Source organism: Spodoptera frugiperda, chromosome 21 (genome assembly GCF_023101765.2).
Source record: "Spodoptera frugiperda isolate SF20-4 chromosome 21, AGI-APGP_CSIRO_Sfru_2.0, whole genome shotgun sequence".
Lineage (NCBI taxonomy): Eukaryota > Metazoa > Arthropoda > Insecta > Lepidoptera > Noctuidae > Spodoptera > Spodoptera frugiperda.
In genome coordinates this window covers 5,688,810-5,698,780 of record NC_064232.1, presented here as the reverse complement: position 1 = coordinate 5,698,780, position 9,971 = coordinate 5,688,810, and the positions used below count along the sequence as shown (strand labels likewise).

General features: G+C 42.6%; 1 protein-coding gene across 8 annotated transcripts in view; it reads left to right on the top strand.

Moving 5' to 3' along the window:
• The window catches only part of LOC118280471 (acetyl-CoA carboxylase), a 124,540-nt gene that overhangs the window by 75,266 nt on the left and 39,303 nt on the right, over positions 1 to 9,971 (top strand). For all 8 annotated transcript variants that reach the window (XM_050701734.1, XM_050701736.1, XM_050701733.1 and 5 more), the window contains 10 exons: positions 347 to 486; positions 900 to 1,110; positions 1,969 to 2,061; positions 2,549 to 2,709; positions 3,620 to 3,800; positions 4,424 to 4,539; positions 5,026 to 5,146; positions 7,531 to 7,627; positions 8,677 to 8,783; positions 9,702 to 9,803. In XM_050701734.1, coding sequence (XP_050557691.1) covers positions 347 to 486; positions 900 to 1,110; positions 1,969 to 2,061; positions 2,549 to 2,709; positions 3,620 to 3,800; positions 4,424 to 4,539; positions 5,026 to 5,146; positions 7,531 to 7,627; positions 8,677 to 8,783; positions 9,702 to 9,803 — 1,329 coding nt within the window. The remainder of the gene's footprint in view (positions 1 to 346; positions 487 to 899; positions 1,111 to 1,968; positions 2,062 to 2,548; positions 2,710 to 3,619; positions 3,801 to 4,423; positions 4,540 to 5,025; positions 5,147 to 7,530; positions 7,628 to 8,676; positions 8,784 to 9,701; positions 9,804 to 9,971) is intronic.

Sequence of the window (9,971 nt, the reverse complement as noted above, 5' to 3'; positions counted from 1 at the left end):
TGGCGTATTTATTTTTCAAAGTGATAATGAAATTTTCTGAGTAAAATGACCATTTTTGGACCGGGGTCAGGAAGTTCGGCGGTGACTGCTCCCCCTCTATCCTGCACCTTACCTTTCTCCGGTCGTGTTGGTCTGCCGTCCCATCGTTCAGAGAGGGCCTGTTTGCGCACAAACTATAGTTCACTATAATATCTCCTACGTACTAGACAGACATCAAGATCGAAATCACTCGGGAGATTTATTTGTTCTAACTACTAATTTTATTCGATTAAAAGCTGTAAATGTTCTACTTGGTAATACAAAGATGATTTTGACATGAAGCTTAATTTATTCCATTCTTTCTCAGGTATGCAACGCCGCCCTAGAAGTATACGTCCGCCGGGCGTACACGTCATACGACATCACCTGTCTCCAACACCTGGCTCTATCAGGGGAACTCGGAGTAGTCCACTTCCAGTTCATATTGCCGACTGGACATCCTAACAGGTGAGTTGAGGAGTGGCGTGATACCACGATCTCATAGGAACCCGGCGTGATACAATGCTAGCTTCGTGTGCAGTCTTCTGAGTGTGATAACCTAAGAAAACATATTTTTTATGGAATAAGCCGGTAAACGAGCAGACGGATCACCTGATGGTAAGCAATCGCCACCGCCCATGGACACTTAAAACATCAGAGGTGTTACAAGTGCGTTACGCGCCTTTTGGGGGTTAGGAATTTAAAGGTGGTTGGGGGACACAACGCAAGTGTTGTTTCACGTCGGTTTTCTGTGAGGCCGTGGTATCACTCCGGTCGAACCGGACCATTCGTGCCGAAGCATGGCTCTCCCACACTTAAATATAATTCTTGGTATAACGCAGTAATATTGTAAAAAATATATTTTTTTCTTTCTTCAACAGAATCCCAATCAGCCAATCAGAAATCGAGCTAGCATCAGCCCAAGACCAGGAAGGTATACCGGCGGAGCTGTGCACGGCTGCGATGAGGAAGTGCCACCACCGCACCGGAGCCCTGGCTGCCTTCGAGTCGTTCGACCAGTTCGTGCAGTATTCGGACGAGCTCCTCGACCTGGTGCATGACTTCGCGAGCTCAGCCACTGTCAGGAGAGAGGTGAGTGGTGCCCAGGTAGAAGAGTGGTGGTACTTACCGGAGGCCCAATTCCCCCTTCCCAACCTTCCCCATCCCCATTCCCGAACAACCCTTAAATTTCTAACTCCCAAAAACCGGCTTTTTCGCACTTGTAAAGCCTCTGGTGTTTCAAGTGTCCATGGGCGGCGGTGGCTGCTTACCATCAGGTAATACGTCGGCTCGATTACCGGCATATTTCATAAAAAAAACCAGTTCTATAGGAAATTGCTGTAGGTAGCAAAGAACATGTTGCACCAGTTCGTGCAGTATTCGGACGAGCTCCTCGACCTGGTGCATGACTTCGCGAGCTCAGCCACTGTCAGGAGAGAGGTGAGTGGTACCCAGGTGGAAGAGTGGTAGAACTTCTAGTTCTATAGGAAATTGCTGTAGGTAGCATGGAATAGACTGCAAGGGCCATTGGCAGCGGTTGGATGTAAAAAGATGATCGCTGCAGGGCCTAATGCAAGTGCGCCTTATATGGGCAAAATATTCCAAAATAATTAGGTGGAAAGTTAAAGTCGTCTATAAATGAAACCAAGGTTTTTATGGTAAAACCGGTAAACGAGCCGCTCATGGACACTTGAAACACCAGAGGCGTTACAAGTCTTTTTGGGGGTTAGGAATTTAAGAGTTGATGGGGAATCAATTGGGATTTGGGCCTCCGGTAACCTCACTCAAACAACGCAAGCGTTGTTTCCACGTCTATTTTCTGTGAAGCCGTCGTATCATTACGGTCGAGCTGGTCTAGCAGTGCTGATACATGGCACACTCCCACACTTTTATATAACTTACGACTACTATCACATACATAACATTATTGATGAATCTATATTGTTTCAGGATCTGGCAGCGTTACAGGAGGGCAGTGAAAGCCGGGACAGTACCAGCATCAACGTTGGCCTGGACTACAAGCCTAATGATCCTGATAACGAGGTGATTGTCATCAGTACTTATAATATATAATATGTAGAGTATGTATTAAAGGTAGGCGCGGTGGCTGGGCAACAGGCTACCGTACAACGTGTAGCGGGTTCGATTCCCGCACGGAACAACTCTTTGTGTGAACCACAAATTGTTGTTTCGGGTCTAGGTGTTATGTATATGTGAACTTGTATGTTTGTAAACGCACCCACGACACAGGAGAAAATCCTAGTGTGGGGCAACTTTATTTTAATAATAAAATAAGAAAAAGAGACATAAAACATACCATTATACCATTATTTTTAGTGTATTACCTCTTTAACAGTCGGCTTTAGACGACAAAGAAAAACTGGACCAATTTCTCACTGTCGGTCAATAAAACATATTAAAAAAGGATGCAGCAAAACATCATTTTAAATAAATTTTAATTGTAATTACAAAAACTTAATGAACTCTACCTACCCCCTAGTACTCATAAAACCCCCTCTATCTCCCACAGGCCCCCCTAGAACCGATCCACATCCTGATGATAGGCGTCCGCGACTCAGGCGAGAACGACGACAGCGCCGTCTCGCGGCGGTTCGGCAACTTCTGCAGGGCGCACCGACATGAGCTGCACCAGAAGAGGATTAGGAGGATCACGTTTATGCTGTTAATCAAGTAAGTGGAGAGCCATGCTTCGGCACTGCTGGGCCGGCTCGACGGGAGTTATACCACGGCCGAGCAGAAAACAGACGTGACACAACGCTTGCGTTGTGTGCCGGTAAACGAGCAGACGTATCACCTGATGGTAAGCAATCACCGCCCATGGACACGCGAGGTTCGGCAACTTCTGCAGGGCGCACCGACATGAGCTGCACCAGAAGAGGATTAGGAGGATCACGTTTATGCTGTTGATCAAGTAAGTGATGCTAATGAGTTTTAAGTCAGGAGAGCCATGCTTTGGCACTGCTGGGCCGGCTCGACCGGAGTTATACCACGGCCGAGCAGAAAACAGACGTGAAACAACGCTTGCGTTGTGTTTAGCGAAATAGCTGTCAAACGTCGATTAATTTTAAACTATAGCGTGTCAGGTAATTAGTGAACGATATTTATACACGTGATTGTACTCATTATTATAAACAACTTCCGTAAAGAAACTTATTTTGTATAATTTTATTATCAATAACAAAACAACAATAAAATAAAACTCATTTTTACCATCACCTCATTTGCAGCGTTTGAGAGCGTTCCTTTTTATTATATTATAAAATTATTATTTCGTAAAACATACAATATACATCGCAAACCCCGGCGAAATCATAACATACATTTCTTCTTACAATATACATCACTAGCAAACCAGGCGAACTCCGTTTCGCCACCTGCTCTATTCTTGTTTTTTTTTTATTTGCTTTACTATAAACGTCACGGAACCTGAGACCTTTCCATCTAATGCAAAACCGTGGAAATCGGTTCGTGCGTTCTGGAGTTATAGCGTCAGGAAGGAAAACCCGACTTATTTTTATATAATAGATAATATGAAATGATTGCTTTTATACAATCATAATTCATAATTTTCTTCCTACAGACGCCAATTCCCCAAATTCTTCACGTTCCGTGCTCGCAACGACTTCACGGAGGACACGATCTACCGCCACTTGGAACCAGCCTCCGCCTTCCAGCTGGAGCTGTACCGCATGAGGAGCTACGAGCTGGAGGCACTGCCTACCAGCAACCAGAAGATGCATCTGTATCTCGGTAAAGCTAAGGTTAGTAGTGAAGTTTACCGATATACAATATATAATAAAAACGAAATTACACTATCTCTTTCCCCCACCCTTTCGCTCCCTTCCCCTCACCCTCACTCCCCCCCCTCACCCTCACTCCACTAGGGGGGGGAGGGTCCCCCTCCCTACACCTACTCCTCACACACCCTTCCCCTCATTTCTCACTACACTACACGAGAGTGAGAACTCTCCCTCACCCCACTCAATCCGCATGAGGAGCTACGAGCTGGAGGCACTGCCTACCAGCAACCAGAAGATGCATCTGTATCTCGGTAAAGCTAAGGTTAGTTATACAATATGTAATAAACAAACGTAATTACACTGCTCGCTCACTCCACTCAGGCCGAATTTCCACTGACGCGAAGCGTGATTGGTCAATTCGTGCACCGCTAAGCTCCTCTCCGCCCCGCTCCCCCTACCTCTCAACCCCGCTACAACTCCCCCATTCTCCCCTCTACCCCTTACCCCACATTCCCCCTCCCCTCACTCCCTTTCCCGCTTTTTTGACTTAGCGATTTTTACAACTTTCATAAACCAGAATCTACAATAGCAACTAGTAGTACTAAGAATGTACGAAATATTCATAAACTCATATTTGTCCACAGGTAAAGAAGGGCCAGGAGGTGACAGACTTCAGGTTCTTCATCCGGTCCATCATCAGACACCAGGACCTCATCACCAAGGAGGCCAGCTTCGAGTATCTACAGAATGAAGGAGAAAGGTGAGTTTATAGCACAGTAATAACAGTCTGATTTGAAGTAATAAGCTTTATAAGAATACGCTTTTTAAAAATACATCGTTTGATTTTCAGTTTTCAGACATTTTTGTTCAAAATGTCTTTGTAATAGGGTAGTTTTTCAACCAGAGATGTGCTATGCTACGTTGCTTCAGATGCGTTTGGCTTCTACCAATCGTATTCATTGGTACACATAGCTTAGCACTGGTGGAAATGGACTCAGCTAAGCTGTGTTTTTTAATATGGAAAGATGCGTGCTATGGATGGTTTTCCTACTATCGATACATCGCATACTCGACCTGTGCATCTTCCGCACAACTACATAACTTAGGATCAGTGGAAATGGTCACATAGTTTCACAACTATTACATCTTCGTAGGATAGCTACAAAGCACATCTCTATTGGAAAAACACCCTTAGGTTCGATTCCCGAAGATAATTAATAAACAATACCTTATTTGAATCTCCCAGGGTACTCCTGGAAGCCATGGACGAGCTGGAGGTGGCGTTCTCCCACCCGCTGGCCAAGCGCACGGACTGCAACCACATCTTCCTCAACTTCGGACCCACCGTCATCATGGACCCCGCTAAGGTAACATAGTTTTTATATACAGGGTTATTTAACCCGCCATTGGTGACCTATATGTCTATGAGACCGGGTAATTTAAAAACTAAGAATAATTTTTAAACTGTTTATTGAATTAGGTTGCGATTTCAAGTAGCTGCTTTACTACACGCCCTCTACCATTAGTCCACCCCGCAACAGCAATGCGGGCGTTTTATTTTTATGTCCTTTCTATGAAATTTTATCTCTTTTATTTTCTATTTGTATATTTATGTCATTTTGTGTCCTTCCAATGTCAATGTCCTATTTTATATCGTTTCTAATTCAAAATATCTATCTAAAAAATCTAATAATAATAAAAAAATAATACATAAACCACAAAATCACGGTGCAGGTGACCAGGGTCACTGACTATGTAAGACAAATACACGTCACCAGTGGCGGGTTAAAGTAAAGAATGATCGTTCAAAAACCTGACGTCAACTTCCTTTTTGTAACACACACAATGTCCCACCTTTTATCCCCGAAGGAGTAGGCAGAGGTGCACATTATGGCACATAATGCCGCTATACAATGTACACCCACTTTTCACCATTTTTGTGTTATAAGTCCCATGTAATAGGGGGTGAGCCTATTGCCATATACCGGGCACATTTCCAGACTCCGTGCTACTACTGAGAAATATTCGAAAATACAAAAAGGCCAGTAATACTTTGCCCGACTCAGGAATCGAACTCGAAACCCCTTGTTCGGCAGTCGCACTTGCAACCACTCGGCCAACGAGGCAGACATTTTTTTCTGAATGGCCATTCCTGTAAGCGGCAACGTGGTCTTTATATCTAGTCGAAAAATTGTGACCTGTCTGTCCTAAATAGACCCCATTACAGTCGTCACAAATTAATTTATAAACCCAAATTAAGTTTTTTTTTAATTATCTAAATTGTCTTTTCCGTTGTAAATTTTGATCTGTACGGAAAGCCACAAAAATATTCTGTTTTCTGAGTATATTAGAAACTCTGTCTGAATATAAAGGGCCTTTTTTAAGTCGCTTTAAAAAAGCATTTGAACATCAAAGAATAGGGATGATGACGGGGTATGAAAATTAAAAATCTATTTAGTCCATCACGTAGGCAATGATATTTTCATTGCACATTAGACACATTTTTTTATTTTGTCATATAAGATAACAATACTTGGATAAAACGAATCAAAGTTTGGAAGGGGGGCAAAAATGTAATTTCTACGTATAAAATGTAACTAGAAGTGACGTCATGCGATATTTGAAATATATTCGATAGATACAAATGCGTTGCCGGCCTTTTGGGGGTTAGGAATTTAAGGGTTGTTGGGGAATCGGGGATTGGAAAGGGGAGTAATTCGGCCTCCGATAACCTCACTCACACAACGCAAGCGTTATTTCACGTCGGTTTTCTATGAGGCCGTGGTATCACTCCGGTCGAGCCGGGCGTCGATGTAATATATTAGATCACCTTCTCACACAAGGCGTTAGTTTTGTATTCCTAACAATACGAGTTTGTTTATTTAATAATACCTTTGTTTTCATACTATTATTCTCTCGATACAATGCTTAGTCAGTATTCCACGCATCTTTGAGAGACGAATACGGACTGATGGTTATATTTTTTTAAACGTTACACTTTTGGATTTTCTCCTATGTCGTGGGTGCATATATTAATAATTAACTAGGTATTGCCATGCGGTTTCATCCGCTCTTCTCGACTCGTAGTGTGATGTTAAATAGCCTATAAACCTTAAATAAACTTCCTCAATAAATGGACTATACAACACAAAAATAATTATTTAATTGCGTACAGTGGTTTAGGCGTAAAGAAGAGACAGAGAAGTGAGTTACTTTCGTATTTATATTGTTTTTCGCTCACTGTTCGTCTTCTATTGATTATAGCGTGATGCTTTATAGCCTATAGGCTACCGCGATAAATTCACTATTCAACACAAAAATAATTATTCAAATCGGACCAGTAGTTCTGGAGATTGACATGTTCAAACAAATTCTTCAAGTTTATATATTAATATAGATTATATCTCTACATAATTATAATTGCTTTCGCATGCGCTCTTGTAAGATAAAAAACCTAAGTGTTATTCCACACCACTACCTAGCGGGTTTACCGGGGTTCTGGCTCAAAAAGCAAGAGTAGGGACTAGGTGGTTTTTAGTCAGTAAGAGTCTGGCACTCCCTCTCGCCTCGCCCAAGGCGGCAGAAGTAACTAGATGACCCCAAAAAAATATTCCAGACCATAATGTAACCCTGTTCGAAATTTCATCCCGATCCCATCAACCGTTTTTGACGTGATTGTGAAACAAACGAATACACACAAACTTTCACATTTATTTATTATATTAATATGATATAATATTTTGTATTACAGATTGAAGAATCAGTACTGGGCATGGTGATGAGATACGGTCCTCGACTGTGGAAGCTGAGAGTGCTACAGGCTGAGATCCGATTCACGCTGCGTATTGGTAAGTTTATAATATCACTACATAGTATAAAACAAATTAAAAGTACCCTTAACCCAACAAGCATGCATAAAAACACTGATGACTGTTGATGAAGCGAAAGAGGTGTGTAAGAATCGTGGCAATTGGCGTTCCTTAGTCTCTGCCTACCCCCATGGGAGACAGGCGTGAGGTTATGTATGTATGTATATATGTAAGTATGTATAAAACAAAGTCGCTTTCTCTGTCCCTATGTTCCTTTGTATGACTGAATTTTTAATACAACGCAACGGATTTTTGATGCAGTTTTTTAATAGATAGAGTGATTCAAGCTGAAGTTTTATATGTATAATACATGCGTAATATATTACCATTGTACCCGTGCGAAGTTGGGGTGGGTTAACTTATTGCTAGTTAACTTATAAACTAAGTATATTCAGTAACTTGAGTGCCTTATTAGGCTGTCTATTACATTTGACTCATAACACATAACTGTTGAGTCTACGGACAGCAAGCAAGGGTAACTCGCCACCCGACTAGAACTAGACCCGTGCTCACCGCGCCGAGCGTTCCGCGTGTCTCAAAGAGCCAGACCTCCACAGATGGAGCCCAGTAGGGCTGATGCCTGGTCCGGAGCTGCGGACTACCTAGCGGGTTACCGGGGCTCCGGCTCGAAAAGCAGGAGTAGGAACGGGGTGGTTTCTGGTTAGTAAAAGTCTGACACTCCCTCTCGTCTCTCTCAAGGGCGGGAGAAAGTCATTGGATGATGTTAAAAAACATAACTGGTGAAATGTCGGTGTTGCATTGTATACCTCTGCCCTTACGCTATGTCGTATTAGTGCGTTAGAGTAAGCGAGAGATCCGATTAAAATGTGTCTTAAATCATTTTAATCGGATATCTGTTCGCATGTTTGTAATGGTCCGCCCAACTATAATATAAAAAGATTACAATACCTAATATTATATGGCATGCCTAAGTTTGCCTAATATTAATATGCCTAAGTTAGTTTCTAGCTATGTCTCTTTTATCCCTACATAGTTAAAAAGATGTAATGCATATTTTTTGTCCCCAGGTCCGGGAGCGCCTACAAAGAACGTGCGACTCTGCCTGTCCAACGGCTCGGGATACTCCCTCGACATCTACACGTACGAGGAGGTGTCAGACCCTAAGATTGGAGTGGTGAGTCTGTTATTACTCTTTTTATGGAACATGAGCAGATGGGTCACCTGATGGTAAGCAATCGTCGCCGCCCATGGACACTTGAAACATCAGATGTGTTAAAAGTGCGTTGCTGGTCTTTAGGGGGTTGGGGATTTAAGGTTTTAGGGTTCGGAGATGGGGGGGGGGGGTAAATTTCCATCCCCCTTTTATATACATGATGTGGTTATATGGGTTACAAGTGCTTTGTCGGCCTTTTGAGGGTCCGGATTTTCACGATTGGGGGATTGGGGATGAGAGGGGGGGATCCTAATCCCCCAATCTTGATTTGGCCTTCGGTAACCTGTGAATCGGTATACAGTGAGGCCGTGGTATCCCTCCGGTCGAACCGAGGCATAGATCTCCCACAATCTCTTTTATTCTGCGGTCGATATATACACGCTTTTAAGTTTATTATTAGCGCCATTCCATTGTCTTTGACGTGTAAAATATTTACTTTTTTTTATGTAATTTAAGTTAATCTCCACGGACTCGAGTCCGTGCCCTTGTTATTCAATTTGCTATAATTATACAAAAACTAGAACTTATGACAAAAAATATTACATGCTACAACAACACTATTCATTATACAATACATAAGATCCTATAACATTACTTGCATTCAAAATATTTACTTTGTAACCCCATTTTTTTTTTTTTTTTATTGTTAAATGGGCCCGACGTTTGGCCGCTATCTCGCCTGATAGTAAGTGATGATGCGGCCTACGATGGAGCACGTCTGCCCATAAGCAACCTATTCACTCGGGCCTTGAAGACACCCAGGTTATACCCATCAGGAAACACAGACTCCGGCAACGAGTTCCACTCCTAAATAACTGCTAAAATAAAATTATTTTATTTCAATATTAGTTTTTCCTAAACGTTATTTCGTCTCCGCAGATAATGTTCCAATCGTTCGGCCCCCGCCAAGGCCCGATGCACGGCCTGCCGATCTCCACGCCATACGTCACCAAGGATTATTTGCAGCAGAAGAGGTTCTTGGTAAGTATACTTGTTTTTATTACATTTAAAATATTCTATTATCAAATCTGACTGCACGGTTGGTGCGGTGGCTGGGTAACCGGCTGCCGCGTAATGTGTAGCGGGACGGATTCCCGCACGGAGCAACTCTTTGTATGATCCACAAATTGTTGTTTCGGGTCTGGGTGT